The sequence below is a fragment of the Symsagittifera roscoffensis genome, chromosome 4 (assembly GCF_963678635.1).
Source record: "Symsagittifera roscoffensis chromosome 4, txSymRosc1.1, whole genome shotgun sequence".
Lineage (NCBI taxonomy): Eukaryota > Metazoa > Xenacoelomorpha > Acoela > Convolutidae > Symsagittifera > Symsagittifera roscoffensis.
The window spans coordinates 43,102,295-43,122,544 of NC_087065.1; the positions used below are offsets into that span (position 1 = coordinate 43,102,295).

Sequence of the window (20,250 nt, forward strand, 5' to 3'; positions counted from 1 at the left end):
CTGATTGCTTAAATAAAACATAGCTTCGTAGATTTTTTTAGAATTTTATAGATATAGACCTAAAAGTAGCAAAAAATTGATTTAAAACTTTTGTTTTTGCTGAATGTGGGTTTTCTCTGGCTGTTAGAGAACAAAAAAATAGACGCTTTCAATAAAAATAGCACTGAATGGATATCGTTTGTTTTGCAAAAGAAAAATAAAAAAAGAAAATTTTTTTAAAAGAATTTATATGGGTTTTTTAAATCTTTTTTTTTGGTTGAAGAAGGCAAAAAAGTTTTGATCCAGAAGACTTATTAAGCGCTTTTAAAGATTAAATCAGTTTCATCTGCTCTTCAATGTCAACTGAACTCAGACAATATATTTTTCAGCATACTTCGCATAATTTTCCATAGTAGATCAAACAAAAAATGAATTTAAACGCTGAATAGTAGTACAGATCTCTCGGTTTCATCTGATTCTCATTTGTGGCTAGTATTTTTCAATGCAATTTAACTCACGACGGAATTTATGTCTTTATAATAAATCACTCGACTTTATCCAATTGCTAGTTTTATTACCTAATTTTGCGTAAAAAAACATGCGCGCAAATTGCGCTTTTTTTCTTAGCAATTGCAAGATGACAACGACAGTATTGCAAATTTTTAGTTCGCCAATTGTGCGCTCATTGTTATGTGCCAAATCGTGAATAAGTACAAAAGTACACTTTACTAGCTAGAGGAAATTTAAAACCTTCATTTTTGTTCCCGTAATTTCCAAAAAGTTACCCTAGAGTATGTTTTTTTCTTGATTACAGGCATTCTAAAGCAATTTTTCAGCTTACTTAAGTTGATTTTTCAAAAATTGTTAATCGTGTTCTGAATTGCAAATCAAAATTCTGAAATTATCTTTCCAGTCTCGATAAATTCTAGTCTCATATTTCCGTTTTCTGGAATTTTAATTTGGAATTACAGCAACCTAAACTAATCGCCCCTCGTTTTTATTTTTGAAAAACTTTTTTGCATTTTTCCGTTTTTCTAGTGATTACGATGATTGAAAACTTTGTCTCTTGCGAAACAGCTGGTTTTTGTCTGATAATTTACAAATTTTAAATATTCATGCGCTCAAAAAATTTTTTTTTCTTGACTTCAAAGTTGCATTGGTTTGCGTATAATGTTTGCTTGGTATTTTTATATAAAACTGCTGGTTGAAGAGTGAAATCTTGAATGTTCCAACTGCCGTTTAAAATCGATGTAAAAGTTATTATTTAAAATCTAATGAAATAATAAAAAATTCTATGTTGATAATTTTATTGCCCCACACGCTATATATAGCACAAAACGATACAAGACTGCTCGTATCAGGGCGAAGCTCTGAATGTTCCGATTGTGTTTTAAGTTTTATGGAGCAGTTGTAACATAAAAAAAATTAAATGTAATAAAATGAAGAAAAAAAATTCGAAATTTTGATTTTTTTTATAAAATCATCACCCCACACGCCATATAAAGTAGAAAAGAATAGATTTCGCTCTTTGTAACAAATCAATTATGGTAAATAAGCTTCTTTCAGCCAATTTGGAACGATTTCTATGACGGATTAAATCTCCGCTTATACGTTAATAGCGCAATATATCGCGCGTTAATTGTCCTAAATTGGCCAAAATGGCAATCTTAAAACCCCCATAACTTTACGAAAAATGATCACAGGTGAAATAATTTTTCAAATTTAAGCTCAGGACAACAATATCTTTTAAATGATATAGAAAAAATCCGTCAAAAATGGCTAGTTAGAAAGTCGAAATTTGTCTGAAGAAAACAAAACCCACCCCGAGCACCAATATTCAGTTACTTTCGTATCGAAAGTCGGAACATTAGTTGAAAGTGGGTAACGCATAAATGAGAGCAATTTATTCGCCTCAATTTAGTTTGGATTTGTTTCATTAACCGCATATGCTCAAAAAGCTTGAAATGTATCGCGCGTTAATCATCCAACATTGGCAGCTTTCAAACCAGCATAAATTTGCGAAATTTGATCGCAAGTAAAATATTTTTGTTCCGACTTTCGATACGAAAGTAACGGAATATTTGTGCTCGGGATGGGTTTTTTTTTCTTCAGACAAATTTCGATTTTTTAACTAGCCGTTTTTGACGGATTTTTTTTTATATCATTCAAAAGGTATTGTTGTCGTGAGCTCAAATTTGAAAAGATATTTCACCTGTGATCATTTTTTGTAAAGTTACGGGGGTTTAAATATTGCCATTTTGGTCATTTTGGGACAATTAACGCGCGATAACTTTCGCGCTATTAACGCGTAAGCGGAGAGTTAATCCGTCTAAGAAATCGTTCCAAATTGGTTAAAAGAAGCTTATTTGCCATAATTGGTTTGTTACAAGGAGCGAAATCTATACTTTTGTTCTTCATATGGCGTGTGGGGGATGATTTTCATAAAAATTTTCATATTTTAGAAAAAAAAAATTTTCATTTCGTTTCATTTTATTTAATTTTTTAATGTTATTACTGCTCCATAAACCTTAAAAGGCAATCGGAACATTCAGGGCTTCGCCCTGATATGAGCAGTCTTGTTCATCTTTGGGCTCAAGGCATCAATTATTTCCAGATGGTATAAGACAACTTATCAAAAATGTCTGGTTTAAAAGTTTGTCCGAAGCAAAAATTACTACCCCGAGCACACATATTCCGAAACTTTGAAAAAACGCCACTTGAAACCTTTTACGCTCAGTATCGGTTCTTTAGAAATGAAGTAAAATTTATGTGCCAGCTTTTATTTTCTCCAGACAAGGGGAAAATAACAACATAATTGGAGTTCTTTGCAACTGCAACATGGAAGAAATCATTACCGACATACCTGGAGTAGAACAAACCAAAATACATTGTTAAACAAATACATATTACCGCACATACAGTCAGACAATTTTTACAGATCAAATCGAGGCGCAGCTATCTTGACACTGTCTCTGTACAATGAACGGATCTGCGATTTGAACGAGGGGCAAAATTCGATTTTTTTTAAATTTTCGCCTATGTTTTTCGGTTTTTTATAGATTGTTTTTCGTTAAAAAATCTGTATGCTGTCTAGTTATCTTTTTTTTTCGACTCGCTATTTTATGCTTTATTTTGACGCGCGCCTTTTTGAATTTTGAGGATATTGGCGTCATAGTAGTAGAAAAATTAGAATTAAGTCAAAAATTGATGCCTCCAAATAGTAGTAACAAATGATTTGGGGGCAATATTTCAGGAACAGTCTTATTATTCGTCGCCGCTCCTCATAGATCCACCCTTGCGAGATATTTCCTGAAAGTTCACTTTTAACTTCGTCACGTTTCAATGGCATATTCAATGAAGCCTTTAAATTTCAGAAACATCTATCTTGCATCTAACATCACCATCGTCTGTGTCAAGGAAATAAGATCATCAGAAGAATGAAATTGGAAATTATTTCAAAATATTTCATTTTTCCTGTTGTAAAGATGATTGCAATTTGTTTTTAATTTTGCTAAGTAAATTTTACTGAAATTCGATTACGGACCAAAACTTTTACCTTCTGGATTGTGCTTTGAATTTTCTCATATCTTAAAGCTTTCTCTCATTAAGTTGGAAGAATCAATATTAATCTGTTTAATCAAATATAAAGAAGCCTCAAGCTTATCAGCGACCAAAATGACTACTTTAGAATCTTCTTGATTTTTAGCGCTTTATTAATTTAGTGAATATTTGCGACTTAGGTTTGACATGAACTGCGATGGACTCAGGACAGATGGTGACACGCGCAGCAGCAACAACTCAGACGACAAATCGAAACTCAAACCCCTCAATTTTTCCGAACCACCGACAGTTCAATCCGACATTCCCCGAAAGTACGACAAACAGCTGAACCTTTCTGAAAACGGCAAAACTTTAACTCCTTTAGAATCCATTCTGCGACCGGCGACTCCAAGTTTCAACCCCTTCAATTCAGACTCAAATTACTCGACAGTTATGTCAAACACAAATCAACTGAGTTTGACGAACGTTGACGACGACCCGAGTCGTGCGCGGAAAATTAACCTTGTGAGACACTTGTTGCGACACGAGACGGAACCAGGGCTGCCTTCGCTGACCGAACTACAGCAACGCAGAAGATCAAGCGTGTTCAGATTTAATCGGTAAGCTCATTTACAACTTGAGACGAAAAATGAAAACTGCTTCTTTTCTTGTGACACTTTCCGTTACAATTAAAAGAAAGGCGCGGGTAAAAATGACTTTTCCAATTCAAACGTTGCCTCACAGGTTTTAAGGAAAAAGCAGGCGTGTTGAAAAACTGGTGACATGAAGAATTCGTGTTATTATCTTAGTTGGTGGTGGTTTTAGATGGTCTTTAAATGTTTTGCGATAAGAATAACTTATCTAGCAAGTATTGCATGTGTACTCCGTGACTGATTTCAAAGTTCGTACCCTTACCAAAACAGCAAAAAAAAACAACAGCGCCATTTTCCAAAAAAGGAGAAATTTTCACTCACTAAAACAATGTAAAAAACGTTTAATCGTGAATCTCTTATCGTAAGCCGGACATGCACCATCTTCAAATTTTTGATCTTTTAATATAAAAATTTGGCTTACAATTGCTAGATTATGAATAGTTTGCTCATCGCACACTAAATTGCTGCTAACCACTGCCTGTTTTAAAAGCCAACTAATTTTCAGACGGAAGAAAAAGTAAGTAACTCTTCAACTTTGCACAAGCCATGCCATGCCCAGTTGTGAACTTCTTCTGCTGCCAGATTTTAAAATTTGATGGAGCTCGAGGACTTTCAAAAATGGAAAAAAAGTATTCTAAAAACATGATTTCGAAAATCATATCAAACAGTATAATTTGGACAATACATAAATAGAAAAAAAAATCATTTTTTTCCAAAGTGGAGTCGATTTTGGTCAGAAGCAAGTTCATAAGTGGCCGCATAATGTGTGTAATAATAAAAACATTTTAGTCTTCTTTTCCTTCTGATTTAAATGGTGTCTAGTACCACGTCTTCTGTGCTTCATCATAGTCTTCATAATCATACTTGACTGATGCTTCTTAACGCATACCAACAATTCACTGATCTTACCTTTCTCCTGTAGTTCATTTTCCATTTGATTATAATCGAATCATATTCAGTTCATCCGTTTCAATTAGACTTCTGGCAGATTATCTCATGACTGAAAACGTCATTATCTCGATTTCTGCATATTTCCAAGAGATATTTTGAAAGTATCTCTAAAAATTCACGCAAGTTTAAATAAGATTCATTTTGAAAAGGCTGTAATGGCTCTGTAATTGCCAAAATTTCAGTTTGGAGAATTTAAATGACTTTTTTTTGTTTTTGAAAAGCTTTCTTTGTCTCAATTTGCAAATTAGTACTTTTCAAGTCAGTTGGTTGGCGTCTTTTTTTACGTCAATGGTTGTTGAAAAAAAATTACTTCAATTTTGAAACAGGCATTTTTTCACCGAGTTTTTTTGTTAGTTTTCTAAACGAGAGCACAAATTGGGAAAACATTTTTTTGAGAGAAAGAAACCCAAATGTTCTACCACCTAATTTTATATGAGTCGAGCTTATTTTGATCAATTGATTTTATTCTGTCAAGGGAAGGCAAGGGAAACAAAAGCGGCCTTAGTGAATTAAAATCGCAAAAAAGTGAAAATCAGTTTTCAAATATGAGCTTAATTTGCATCTCAAATTTATTGCATCGAGGGTAATGAGACAACGAAAAAATGTTGAAGCAAAATAATTATTTCTAGATTTAAGAAAAACTTTAGCAATAGCTGGTAGCTGATGTTCGTAGTTTCTGTCATAAGTTGAGCAAAAATTTCTTATTACGATGGAGTGCTTTAATTTTTGTAACCAATTTTGAGCATCGTGATATTTTATTTCAGTTTTTTTCCGACTGCCCTGAATGTTCCGACTGCCCTTTAAGGTCAATTTAAAAGTTTTTTTTTGAATTTATCCCCTATATGCTATTTCAAAATACATAAGGTTCTATTTAGCGCCTTGTATCCAAACAATACGACCAAATGACTTGCCTCAATTCAGTTTCGGACGCGTTGAGCCGCCGCTTAAGCGTTTTATTAGAACGCAATATATCACCGGTTACTTATCCCAAATTGGGCAAATTAGCAATTTTCAAACCCAATTTTATGAAAGGACCACTGGTTTAATATATTTTTCAATTTGAGCTTAGAAAAGCAAGTTCTTTTTGACATTATAATATAATCCATTCAAGATCAAAAGTCCAAAATTGACTGTATAAAAAAACCACCCCAAGCATAAATATCCTCTTTTTTTTTCGGAAGTAGGAATGATAAAACAACCGATCGTTCCGACTGTTGAAGAAAGAAAAAATATTTGTGCTGGATGTGTGTCAGGCTAATTTTAAAGATCAAAGAAAAAGTTTTTGGAATATTTTAAGGTACCACAATTCATGTAGTTAGAAAAAAGTCTCAAAATTCATATATTTTGTACTTCGGATCTCTTTCCGTAACGTTATGAGGATCTGGATATAAGTAAAAACTGTTGCTGCTCCGGCTTTCGAAAAAACGCGGAATATATTTTCTCATCTAGAAACCCTTTATTTGGACCAAATGCTGGGACTCAATTCAATTTGAATAAATTATTAGCCCGACGTAGTTTCCGCTTACGTTAAGCGGTTCTTAAAAAATGGTATATTAAGGGCATTGATTATTTCAAACTGACAATTCTCGAAAACCTATAATTTTTCGGAGTATGATCACAGGTAATTTTTAAAAAAAATTTTGAGCTCAAGCCATCAATAGTTTTCTTGATGAAAAAAAAACTAAAATCGGGGCAATCCTATCTTTTTGTTGTTCCAATTTTTGTTCAACCCAAGTTCAGCTAATGAAAATATACAAGCATACCTCAACGAAGAGACCGACTCTCTGAGTAGAAATGTACAAGAGTATATTTTTCAGTGATTACCTTGGTAGAGTTCTATGGGCTAGACTTAGTTAAAATTGAGGATTATATAGGCTCGGGTCGAGGTACTGGACGTTTTGTTTGACATTCAAAATCGAGAAATTGTAGTTATGTGACCCAAAATCCGCGATCGAGAAGCTATTTCAAGTCGACCGTTAAGTCAAAATATGCTCAAATTCGAGAAAAATATAACATATGTTAAGCACAGTCGAAACATACCCTATTGAGGGTCGATAAAGTCGAACCCTAGTCAAACACAGTTGAAAGCTGTTTTTAAAACAGTTTCAAAACTTTTGATTAAATTTTTAGCGCCTCCATCAGAAATTAGCATTCAGCAGCAATCAGTTGAAAAAAGTAATGGGGTTTCAAATTGTTTTCTGTGTTTTTGAAGGTAATTATTCATCTAAGATGAAAACTTCTTACTGCTCTGATTGACAATTGATTGTTTTAACAAATTTAATCTAGAATTGAATTAGGCTTAAGAGTCGGGCTTTTTTAAGATTTGGACTAGTGATAATATATCTTGCCGAAGCCCTTGTAGACAAACTTCGGAATTAGAGAACTTTTCTTCTCAAAGCAAACAGCGGAAAAAATTGTCTTTTTCGATGAAATAAACTCCGTCTTTGCTATTTGGTGCGCACTATATATAATTTATTTTTTTTCGATTTTTAGGATATCAGTAATTATCTAGACAAAGTTATTTTAAACGTACGAATCATCTTTTCACAGTCAAAAATAAAAGGAAAAAGTAGAAAAAAAAATTTTGTTTTGTGAATGCAAGTCTGATTGACATTTTGTTTCACTTTTAAGCAACTGGCTATCCTTTTGAAATTGCATTGAGGTAATATCGATGGATTTTAATTGAGTCATGGAAATCTTAAATTAATATAAGTAAAACTAAAAAAAAATTTCTGAAAAGATGACATTAGAATCTAGTGTCTATCTTGAATTGCATGAGAGAAGATTTTGACTTTTTATGCTAGGCTTTTGTTCGACTGTTTATGTTATTTCAGCTTCTTGTACAGTAAACGCTATGAAGAACCAAAATTTTCTAGTTTCTGTTTCTCATGTTAATCGAAAAATTAACTTTTCTTGAATTATTTGACCAGAAAAGTTATTACCGTGAGTTTGAAACTTTTCATGTCTTTTGAACGTGTCAAACCTCTTTGATCTGTCTTTTTCAAGAAAACTTTCTCAAATGAATTTCCCCTAAAATCGTAAAGTAGCGGTACTTGCAAAAAAAGAGCTTCGCTCAGCAAAATAGCTGTCTTGGATGTTGCAAATGATAAAATTGGACTATGCTTAGACAGTCCTGATAGCTTATTATAGACCCTCTGCGAATAACAAAAACCTCAACTAATTGTAAACTGTGTTGTGTGGTGTAGAACGCGTCTGTTCAACAAGAGTGGCTCCACCAATGCCAAGTTCATCAACATCAAACACAGGGGCCATAGATTCATGGCCGACATATTCACCACTGTCGTGGACATGAAGTGGCGCTGGCTCATGCTCATATTCATTCTAGGTGAGTGAACGCCCGAACATGAGACAAGAGTTTTGAATCATTACTGAATCGAAACCGTCTGAGATGTGAGAATGGCTATTCATTTTTGATGTGATTTTCTGTTATACATCCAAGACTTTGACTTAAAGAAATGTGGCAATAGGTGCTATAGAGTTTTTAATTTTGACGGAGAAATATGTCTGAATTTCAAAAGGCGTGGAAATTTCATTTTATTCAAGCACTCATCGTCCTCTCAGACGATTTTTCAACCAACAAAAAGGTATCAAACACGGAACGCCCTAATTGGATCTCCAGAAGAATATTTACATAGTACATTTTCGAAAACTTTTTTCCTTTTCTTTGATAGCTCGCGCCAAGATAGTCTGGTTATATTCATATTTGGTTATGAAGAATGGTTATATGATATGTGGCTATTAGATGTGGTTATAAAAAACGGCAGTAAGGTGATGTTACATGATCCAGTCCGGAAATCGAAGTTAACATAAGATAAAGGTCAGAGTATTATCGAGGGAAGGACCAACATAAAAGGTGTTCAGCTCTTTGCGGAAAACCGCTGTTGTGTCTGTCCCTCAAAAAATGTTATTTTTCTCGACGGGTAATTTTGCCTCACCCTCAAGCCAGTTACTAGCTCTCATTTTGTTAGATGTTAGGTTGTGCTGTGTTGTTTAAATGCCAATGAACGAATTGAACACATTTATTTGGAATGCGTAGCTTTTTTCAAGGAGTTTTTGATCTTTTTTGAAGTTCACGCTTAAATTTCACTTTTCCGCGATTGGCCTGTTGATTTCTTGTTTCATTTTGTAGCTTTCAACTTCACTTGGGCGCTGTTTGGCTTCTTCTGGTGGCTCATCATGTACTTCCACGAGGACTTCGACCACTTCGACGACCCCGTCGGGTCAGAGGGAGAAGTGGAGTGGGACTTCTGTCTGAAGAACACTCGCTCTTACGTGGGCGCATTCCTCTTCTCGCTCGAGACACAGACCACCATCGGATATGGATACAGGTGGATGAAATGACTGAGTGATGTTTATTTTTAAAATTCTAAAACTGATTTAAGTTGACGATCAGCGATCTCTCTCACTGGGGTGTTTATTTCAAATGATGTATTTAATATGCAGAATGGATTGTTTGAGTTTGGATTTTTACTTGAAACAATTTATATACTACCTTATGATTAATACTTAAAACATGGCACGTAAATTTAATGGTTGGTTTTCCATTCGAAGGAGCTGCATTTTTAAGTTTTATTGCCCTTGAATTGTGAAAAAATGGGACTAAAAAGATGGTTTTATGTTTAGAGTCATTTCTGAGAAGTGTTCGGAGGGCATCATCCTACTTATCATCCAGTCAATCCTGGCCGCCTTCTTCGAGTCTGTGCTCATCGGAATGGTGCTAGCTAAGGCCTCCAGGTAATGTCAACATCGCTATAGTCACGACCACAGCCATCGTATTCTTGGTGCAAGTTATACACTTGTGGCTCAATTCATTAATTTTGTTTTTCAATTTTCAGTTCTCACTTGATGCAGGGGCAAATATTGACTTACTTCCCAAAACACTTAAAACCATATTTTGCCAAAACTTCTTACCCCTTCTGCTAATTTTTGAAAAAGTTAGCCAAATTGTTTTTTTGGTGGACGAAAATTCCAAAAATCGGAAAAAATTTTGGAAGTCCAAAAACGAATCGCTTCGAGATTATTTCTTGCCCTTGGAACGGAGGGGAAAAAGAGACTTATTCAGAAAAATCCTCATACCGAAGTGTCAAAGCTTGAGTTTAGGGAGATGGTAGCCCTGGCAAAAACTTCGTTCGAAAAAACAAAAAGTATAACATATGAGAGACACAAACTATTCGCGAAAACACAGGAAGCGGGCGAGTCCCTAGAATCTTTCCATGCTGAACAAAGCAAAAAGCAAACGACGCAAGCTTTTCAAAAATCATATGCTAACACTGCAAGTGCAGGCAATCTAATGGGGTCACAAGTAAAGATAAAACAAGAACCCATTATGGAGGTTGGCAATAGAGGAGGAAGTAACAGGCGATCAAACAAAGAGCCTTATAAACGGAGGACATGGGATGCTAAAAGCAACACAAAATCTAGAGCCGATCAGAAACAATGTACAAGGTGTGGAAAATCTTTCGGGGAAGGACACCTACGAAATTGCCCGGCAATGGGTGAAACATGCATAAACTGCAACAAGCCAACTCACCTTGCACGAATGTGTCAGCCACAGCAAGTCAACGAGGTCGCAGAGGAAATATCTAGTTCAGACGAAGTATGCAATCTTATAAGATGTTTTGATTCCTGCGATGCCTTTGAGCTCATGGTGGTCGAAGAAGACAAAATGTCCGTGAAACAAATTAATGACTACAGTTTGGATAAACTTGAGAAGAGAAAACCAAATTACAAGTACACGGCAAAGAGGTCCTCAAAATGTAAGAAAAATCTACATTCGCAGAAATCTTAAACCAGCATAGATAAAGTCGCTAAAAGCATTAGTCAGAATTGGTAACCAAATTATTAACATGACTATAGATACTGGGAGTCCAGTGTCGTTTTTAAACTGCGCAACAACTAAACAGCGTCTATAAGAGTGTCCAAAAACTAAATTCATGCCGGCAGAAAGTCTAAATTTGTCAGCACAAATTGTTGACTACAACAAACAACCTATCCTATTTTTGGTAGCATTTAAGACCAATATCAGGTCAGCCCGATGCGAAGTGAAAGGGGTATCGTTTTTAGTCACTGAACGTCGCACAAGATGCATATTAGGATTGGATCTCCAGAACAAAATTGGGAAACACACAACTCAAAAGACGGCACCTACAGAAAAGTCGAGGTTTGACTTGCTACTGTGCGAGCAGTCACAAGGTTGGAAAAAACTATTTTATAATAAGTTTTCGGACCTTTTTCATTGCCAGGGCATATCAAAAATCACGTAGTGAGTACGAAATTTAAATATCCATTATGTCCGATACAAGAAAAAGGTCGAAGAATACCTATTCATATTCAGGAGAAAGCTCAATCGGAATTAACTAAATTGTTATCGGAAGGACATATAAGAAATCGGATAAATGTACCGGTGATTGTTTCATTGCCCCAATTGTCGTCACAGTGAAAAAAGACGACTCAATCAAATTAGCGTTAGACGCTAAACCTATTAACAGACAACTGTTTAAAAATAATTATCAGATGCCCAACGTCGATGAACTCCTAGATTGAGAGAGTCTTGTCGTTTTTTCAAAAGCAGTAAGTACATTGTATTTCACAGTCTTAGACTTAAAATACGCATATAGCAAACTCAAATGGACTGCAGAAACATCAAAACAGTGTAATGTCAATTACGTGGGGGGCAAACAACCGGAACGTACAGGTTCCTTACAGGCTTCTATGGTCTGGCGGATATGCCAGCGGAGTTTCAAAAAGCCATGGATCGCACGCTGAACCACGCTCTGAATGCATTCTGCTTCTTAAGCGATATTTTGATTGTTTCGAAGGGAGACGAAAAAGAACATGAAAAATTAGTCTTGTAGGTTTTAAGGCTAAATTACGAAATTTTAGCATTAAAAATTGCTAAATGTGAGTTCTTCTATTGTTAGGTGAATTGGCTTGGACATAAGTTATCACCATCTGGTATTGTTCCTAAAATAGCAAAGACAGAGGCAATACTCAATTGGAATCCACCTAAATCACTAAAATAACTACGATTCTTTATGGGTAGTATCAATCACCTGTCAAAATTTATTCCGCATGCAGCGAGCCTAACCGATAAACTTAGGCCCTTATTACGGGATGAGAATGAGAAGAAGAAACTGAAATATATAAAAATGCCGGTGAAAAAGTCTGAGTGGGAGGAAAAACACTCCATTATTTTTGACGAAATCAAAAAAACAGTGGCCAATATTGCACAAATCAATTATTATAACCAGACAAAAGATACACAAGTGAAATGTTACGCGAGTCACAGCGGTTTTGGGGCCACCCTCGAACAAAAAACAGAGGAGGGGGATTAGATGCTAATTGCTTTTGCATCAAGGTATTTGAATACACGAGAGAAAAAAATATTCGACAAGTGAGCTAGAATTGTTAGCAGTAGTATGGGCTGTGGACAGATTTAAACATTATCTTTCGGGTAGAGAATTTACCATAGCTGCGGACCATAAAGCACAAACATCTGCTTTAGGCGAAAATTGTTCAAACAAAACGTATCAGTCTCGACTCACAAAATGGGTTGATAGATTGTTACCATATCAGTTCAAAATTATGCATATACCTGGAAAGGATATGGATTTAGTTGATAAACTATCAAGAGAGCCAAATGGAGAACCATCGCCAGAGTCTGAACTTGATGAGAAGTTTGTAGTAACATCGATTGAAAACTTTCATAGAGCTCTCTACAGTTTGAACAATCAGCTATTGGATATGGCCGAGCCTGTTCGAAACGAATATATTCTAGAACATTCTGGTAGAAACACTGGCAGTGACAATAAAGTAAACACGTCATCCCACGGTTGCTATAGCAACCAAATCTGTTCAAAACGAACAAGGCTCGAACGGAACGAAAACGGTCGCAACTCACGAATTTCAAACTCTAAAACAAACACTTTATGCAATTTCTCTCATTCAAACCAATTGGCCAAGAAATTATACCAGAATTCAGTGAAAAATTTGACGATGGAAAACAACGGAAATGCGAAGAACGATAAAGACAAGGTGGAGAAGGATAAGAGTGGAAAGAAAAAGGTGAGGGACATCAGACAGGGTGGGGGACACGATCAAGTGACGGAAGAGGTCATGAAAACAACTTTCCAACAGACAAGATTGATAAAACGGGGACCAGGAGCAACGAACGAGGACACAGACAGCTCAGACTCAGAAATACCATATGCAGAGTGGAGGATAATGCGGCAGCAGATTAAGAACAAAGACGCAGCAGGGACTTCTACATCGGCGAACTTAATGTGTAAAGAAGGAGCGCCATCACCAGCTGCATGCAGTGAGATGGCGGTGGACAAGAAAGAGAGACCAAAACTAGTTTCATTTTGTTGGGACTTAGTGGGTTTAGAGGGATCGGAAAAGCCAAAACGATGCTGGAACTGGAGGCACAGACGTAAACGGTCAGCCCTAACGCGATCGATAATTGCGTTGATGAGAATGAAGGAATGCCGATAGTTGAGGTGGATTTCACGGCGGACAGCCCGGACGAAGATGACCAGGAAGTGAATGTGGTGTCAAGAATAATCAGCCATAATTCCAGAAAAGAAGAGCGGAGTGCCAACGACGCAATACCAGGAGGGACGGATAATCTCGCACGATTGTTTGATCAGACTTTGCTCGCAGAACTGATCACGGAGGACACGTAGATGGACCGCCTTCGAAGAGTGATCGCAAGAAATGATAGATACAGTTTCGAGTTGATGGGCCCATACGCGAATCCTTTATGGCACCAGTTATGTGTATTGGACGACTGCATACTCATAAACGATAGGCTAGCGATCCCATGTCAACTGCGCTCGGCAGTTCTTAAAAAAATTCATCAGGGTCATACCGGCCGAGAGGCAATGCTCAATGTGTCACAATACTTTTGGTGGCCACACATCCACAAAAACATCGTTAATTCGGCCGAAGAATGTAGAAGCTGTACTCGCTATGGTAAGAATGCTAAATATATCATTCCCAAAAACGCTACCAAAACACTACCACTGCTAACGCAGCCGAGTCAAGAGTTACAATTAGACTATATTGAACCGCTTAAAGATCATGAGGGAAAGAAAGTTCACTTATTGGTAGCAATAGGTCGGTATTCAAAATTTCCGTTGGTGAAAGTTACTAAATCGACTGGTGGAAAGTCGTCAAATAAGTTACTTTGCACCATAATTGACACGCATGGAATACCAGAATCTATAAGAACTGCCCAGTTTACTGGGTTCAAGGCAAAACCAATGAAGAACTTTTGTTCCGAAAACAACATAGAACAAAAATTTTGCCCGGTGGGAGATCACCGAGGATGCGGTTTAGTAGAACGTACTATCCAAACAATTAAAATAAAATTAAGAGTAATGCTTTAAGACCAAAACGTCTCATCAATAAAGCTCTGCCGTAGCACGATAATTCGAGACCTTAGATGGGCGAAACAAAAACCATGCATTTCTCTCCGTTTGAAGCTCACTTTGGACGTCTTCCAAAAACATAAATTAAGATATTAGGAGATAAGTTTTTGGCAAACTCTGATGATTTAGATAAACAGTATTTGGAGAGATCGGCACTCACGGCTTCACATTTACGAAAAAGAATAGATCAATCCAGGGACTATGTCAAGAGCGTACCAAACGGATCGAACAGTCGGGATGTCAGTCCGATGTTTGAACAGCAGTCGCTACTTGCAAAGGACAGAGACCGGGCAGAGGCATTTAAGACGTTGCTAGAGGCCAATGCAAACTGGAATGCCACTCGACGGGATGCGTCGGACAGTGATATCTGGAGACTGGTGGACGAAACGAGTACGATCAAACCGGATTTGAGAAAAGAGTTACTGTACTCGTGGGAAAAGGGCTTTATCGAAGATAAACCGGCGGAGGAGCAAAACCATGCATGGTCACCAATTTTGCTTTGCAAGGACGAAAACAGGAACAGCGGGAAAGCTCTCACTAATTCTCTAAAAGGAAAGGTGACGTCGCAAACGCGATCTACTGTGAAGACAGCTGCTGTAGCAATATATAGAAAAAATTACATCGCACAGTCGAAACTTCACCACTGGCACTACAAATCGCGAAGAATGCAAGGTCCCCAAAAATAGAAGATGCGAAAAAGAAAGGAGTCGGCACGAACGCCCAGTTACAGGAAACTCTTGAGTCGGAGGATGAAGAGAGTTATAAAAATGAAGCAGATGATACGAAAGCCACAGAGCGTTTCCAGGACAGTCCTGTAAGAGTCACCTCGAGAGACAGAGTCAGGGGGACTTAACCTGGCTGTAAAACGGGCGAAGCCCAACAACGTTGGGCCGACTTTGAGTATGCCAAGACAGTTGAACTAAAGCAGCCCAATGAAGAAAATTAAAAAACCGACTGTTCAAGAGGCTCGTCGAGCAAAAGCTGCTACAGCAGCTTCTGACGCACTAAATACGGACGGAAACAACGAGAGTCCAGGACGGTCAGATAAGAGCACCCCACATGCGTCAACTCCAATCAAACAGGCAAAAATGAAAGAAATTAACCGTCAGACCAGCCCAGAAGCTATATTGGAGGTATTCCAAAATCAAGACATGACACGGGGCGAATGGGAGAAGATGGCAGACCAAGTATTGACGAGAGGGATACAAAAAACTGCCGAAGATATTCTCACTTCCAGAGACGCGGAGCAAAGTGATGATGACGTCCACATGGACACACCGCCAGGCTGCTCGGATGAATCAAGCAAAGACGAGCATCAGGGCAGCATCGCACAGATTCGGAGGAGTAATCGGCAAACTAAGAATCAGGGACCCAAGAGATATGGTGACCCAGCTCAGCACTCAGTACGCTTAATTTGTTCGGAGGAGGACTTAACGGACTTGAATAAGGCCGCCTTGGAGGCATATCGCCTCAAACTGGCGAGACTCAAAACAGACACAAACAAGTTAGCAGAGACAAAGTTGGGCATCTTAGAAAGACACTTATTCCGAAAAAAGTTTGGATATGCTTCGCTGGATGTGACGCGATCGTGGAATGCCTCGTGGTGGGTCCCACTGAAATTTTATTTTCCGAAAAAAGAAAGAGAGGCGACTTGAATACAATACAAAGAGACAGAAAGAAAAGAGGAGCAAGTAAAGAGTAAAAACAAAAGACTTTTTCAAACAGTAACATTAAACTGAGATTTGAAAACTCCTATTGTATTATTAAATTTTTATGTTAATAAAAATTTATTTGTCCCCGGGGAATGTGGTACAGTAGCTGCAGCTGCAGCCACAGCCACACTACAGTAACCTTGGGGAGTGCGTATGTTATTTATGTATTTGTATGATTAGTATTATTCAAGGTCACTTACGATGACCTAATTGATTCTACGACTGAACAGTGTGCCGTACTGCGTGACGGAACTCAGTCGAACTCAAAAGAAAACAAATCTAAAAAGATTTCATGTTAATTAACAATTTGAGATCTACATTTTTGTTCTACTTATTCACCCTCGGCATAGAGGTATCACAAATAATAACAAAATCAATCAACTTTACAGCGATGAACGTTTATAACTAGTCCAGGCTCAGTTGACCTGGAGGTTAAGTTAGGATCACTCCTTCCTCCTCTTCGGCCCGTCTTGAGGAAAATTCAGGTTTATATGTTTCACGTTTTCTCTAATTCTTCAAACCATTCTTTCTATTTCTCTAATTCTTCAAATATTCCTTTGATATTCTAACATGCTGATAGCTGACATCTCATCCGCAATAGGTGGTCAGTTTTAGGTGGTCAGGAGGTCCATTCTTGAGATGAACAGGATATAAACGCATAATGAACCGGAGGTCGATCCCGTGATTATGTCCCTGAATTTATGTCAAATACATCTTTTGATAACAACAAAATGATCAAACACGACTTGGTAGAAGAAAAACGAGGGAAAAATAAGCCTTGCAATTGCCCTATTGTTTCTGGAAAATTTTTGATTCTCGAAATTCATTTACAACTAAGCCTTCTCAGCGTAACTTATGCAATCTTTATTAATCGAGCTGTGTATTTTTTTACGGAGTTTCTCTATCGCGCCCCTAGTCAAGACTTACATGCATCCTTTTCGCTTATTGTTCGGTACTCATTCACTTAGTCTTTAATATATGTTTGTTTGTGCTTTTGTTCAGGGCCAAGAAGCGTGCGGAGACGGTGGTGTTCTCAAAGATGGCCTGCATAGGAGTGTACGATGGCCAACTACACTTCTCAGTGAGGGTGGGGGACATCAGAAATAACTCCTTCCTAGTGGAGGCCCATGTGCGCATGTACCTCATAAAGTCCAAGACCTCCGAGGAACACGACTTCAACCCCATCGAGTTCTACGACATGGACGTTGGATACGATAACGGTAACTCCACATTCAATTATTCTTTCTAAAAGACTACACATATTATGACGATTGTTATGACGAAGTTCCGACATCCAAGTAGAAATATTGTGGCATTTATATCGAATGACGGAATGAATCGCCCGTTAACTTTAATTAATAACAAAGTCAATTAAAAAGCCAAAAGTTTTCATGAGAGGAAAGGCTCAACGCAAATTGAACAGACGTTTAAGATACTTTCGACCCCTCAGAAGAACTTTGAAACTCTTTGCCACAATGGAAAACAAATTTGATCCGCGTTCTTTGGTACTAATTTGCAAATTATTCAATTTTTGTTCAGGTTTCGACCGAGTGATGATCATAGCGCCTATAATATTGCGTCACAAGATCAACGAGCGCTCCCCTCTCTACAGCTACTCGAAGAGCAACTTCAGCAGACACGACTTCGAAATAGTGGTGATAGTGGAGGGGGCTGTGGAACAGACTGGCATGACCACCCAGATGAGGACCAGCTACACTCCAGATGAAATCCTCTGGGGACACTACTTCAAGTAGGCCACTAGTCATTTTCAAACACAATTAAAATTGTACCATCGAATTTGAAACTTCAATTGAAAAACTAAAAAAGTTGGAGTGATATTGCATCAAAAGCGAAAAAAAAAGTTTAATTTTTTGAAGAAAAAAAATGAAATTAGTTTCATTGAAGACAACCTGGATTTTCTAAAGAAGTGAAACATGCTCAAAATTTGGCTGAATTTTTTAAACCTGGTTTTGAGTTTTTTAACCTCTTCAAATCCATAAAATATTAGCTATTCTTGCAAAAATTACCGCTTTTCTAAGCAAATTTTAAATAGGAAAAATAAAGAAGTTTATAGGAATCTGTAAAATTTTACGAAGAATATTTTTTCTTTTTCAAGAAATTGAAAATAGTCCTATCTATCTATCTGTATTCAAGAACTGTATATGCTAGAAAAAAAAACTAATTGAGTTACTCAGGTATTTTTTGAAAATAGGTAGAATAAAAATTAGCGCACTGATGATAAAGATCCATTTTTCTATATAATTTTTTTCTTTTTTTTACCAAACACATGCGTACACAAAAAATGGCTCATTTCTTTTAGTTTTTTGAGGCGTCCTTGACAGACTCATTGCCTTTTGACGTCCTCCTAACTAACTGTAAAAATGCTTGCAAAGAAATTTATCATTATCTAATTATTTTATTTTTAATACGCATAAGATGCGCATACTTTTACTATTTAGGGTTTTGCGATCGAAAAAAGTGGTGCAAGGGGCTGGGCGGTCTGTGGGGGAACCTCCCGTAGTACCCTACAAGAACTGCTTCCCATTCCACCTGCAAAAAAAGGTTCTCCCGTTTTATTCATAGGTAAACTTCATTAAAATCTAATCGTTTTTTGCATGAGTTCTGGTGATGGTTTTTCTTTTCATTGCTAGCCCGTTTTTCGATCTTAAAATCAATTATTCTCTATAATCCCCGAAGTTTGGATTGAAAAAGGTTAAATAGGTTTTTGATTTCTTCGAAATGCTTTGTAAATTGAATGCTGCCTGTATCAATCATTGTACCATGTTTATAAATGGTAGTTTATAATGGAAACAATTGCTTGAATGCTTTCAGTACAGTTCATAATGAACAAATCCTTGTTTTCTGGAACGAATTGGAATGCAGGGCTGCATACATAACATCCTTCAGTCGTTTATGGCGTTTTCAGTGTTTTTTACGTTCTCAAACATTAATAATAACGGTAAACCATTAATTACTAACGGTAATTAATTCTATACCATCAATAACGATAAAAAATTCTTGTTTTCAATTGGTGTAAATTTCTCTCCAATCCCGCGGTAAACCTGAGTCACTTAATACTTTCAACCTCCAGAATTGTTATAAGCCTCCAAAAAGAGGTTTATAACAAGTCTGCTTAAATAGCGTGTTTTAACAGTGATAAGAAACTGTGTAAAAACACTGTGTAAATAACTTTAGGCAGATGATCCAACGTGAGCGTGGACAGTACGTGGTGAACTTCGGATTGTTTGATGCTGTCTACGAGCACGAGACATTACCCTACTCGGCCGAGGATCTGGACCGACTGCAGAATGGAGAGAGTCCGGAAGAAGACCTGCCGCTGCAGGAAGAGAAAACCACCGACACTTCCAAAAAACACCTAAACGTAGGGAACCTTAGAAATATTATTGCTGATAACAAAACGCCTTATATTTCTAATAACCTACATCTTTTTTGAGATATAGGCAGAAAACCATATGTCCCGGTTTGTTCAAATGTTTTGGATGAAAAAAAACATCAAAACTATCTAAAACTAGAATTAAGAGTATCGAGGGCCTCTATTATTGAGGAAGAAATCCTGCGCTAAATACCGTAAATGAGTTGTTAGAATCTCTTTAATTAGTCCCCTTATGGTACCTAGCAAAGAATAATCATCCGTACAATGAACTCAATCAAAAATTAAGAATATGCGAATTTTGTTCTTTACTATTTTCCCTTTTGCAACTTAAGAGAGACATTCAAATAACTGGTAAAAAAAACGTTAATTGTAGCTCTGAAAGTATCAATAATTCCCAAAAAGAGCGTCAGGTTTGAACATTTATTGTTCCGACCATTTCGAAAAATAACGAGAAGTTCAGAGAAAGTGCGCTATCCAAGCTTGTATAGAAAGGGGAAAAAAGAGAGAAAGTGAGGCGAGAGAGAGAGAGAGAGAGGGAGGAGAGAGAGAGAGAGAGAGAGAGAGAGAGA

The 20,250-nt window shown here is 37.0% G+C and overlaps 2 protein-coding genes across 10 annotated transcripts in view; both read left to right on the plus strand.

Annotated features, from left to right (window-relative positions):
• The window catches only part of LOC134845050 (G protein-activated inward rectifier potassium channel 2-like), a 59,237-nt gene that overhangs the window by 35,748 nt on the left and 3,239 nt on the right, over positions 1-20,250 (plus strand). For 8 of the 9 annotated variants that reach the window (XM_063861885.1, XM_063861888.1, XM_063861886.1 and 5 more), the window contains 8 exons: positions 3,720-4,139; positions 4,678-4,689; positions 8,330-8,469; positions 9,274-9,472; positions 9,768-9,878; positions 17,290-17,507; positions 17,827-18,037; positions 19,483-19,669. In XM_063861885.1, coding sequence (XP_063717955.1) covers positions 3,727-4,139; positions 4,678-4,689; positions 8,330-8,469; positions 9,274-9,472; positions 9,768-9,878; positions 17,290-17,507; positions 17,827-18,037; positions 19,483-19,669 — 1,491 coding nt within the window. In that variant the 5' untranslated portion in view covers positions 3,720-3,726. The remainder of the gene's footprint in view (positions 1-3,719; positions 4,140-4,677; positions 4,690-8,329; positions 8,470-9,273; positions 9,473-9,767; positions 9,879-17,289; positions 17,508-17,826; positions 18,038-19,482; positions 19,670-20,250) is intronic. The other variant, XM_063861884.1, reaches the window with a different exon arrangement.
• LOC134845049 (epidermal growth factor receptor substrate 15-like 1) overlaps positions 1-20,250 on the plus strand; it is an 87,165-nt gene that overhangs the window by 1,349 nt on the left and 65,566 nt on the right. The window lies entirely within an intron of this gene.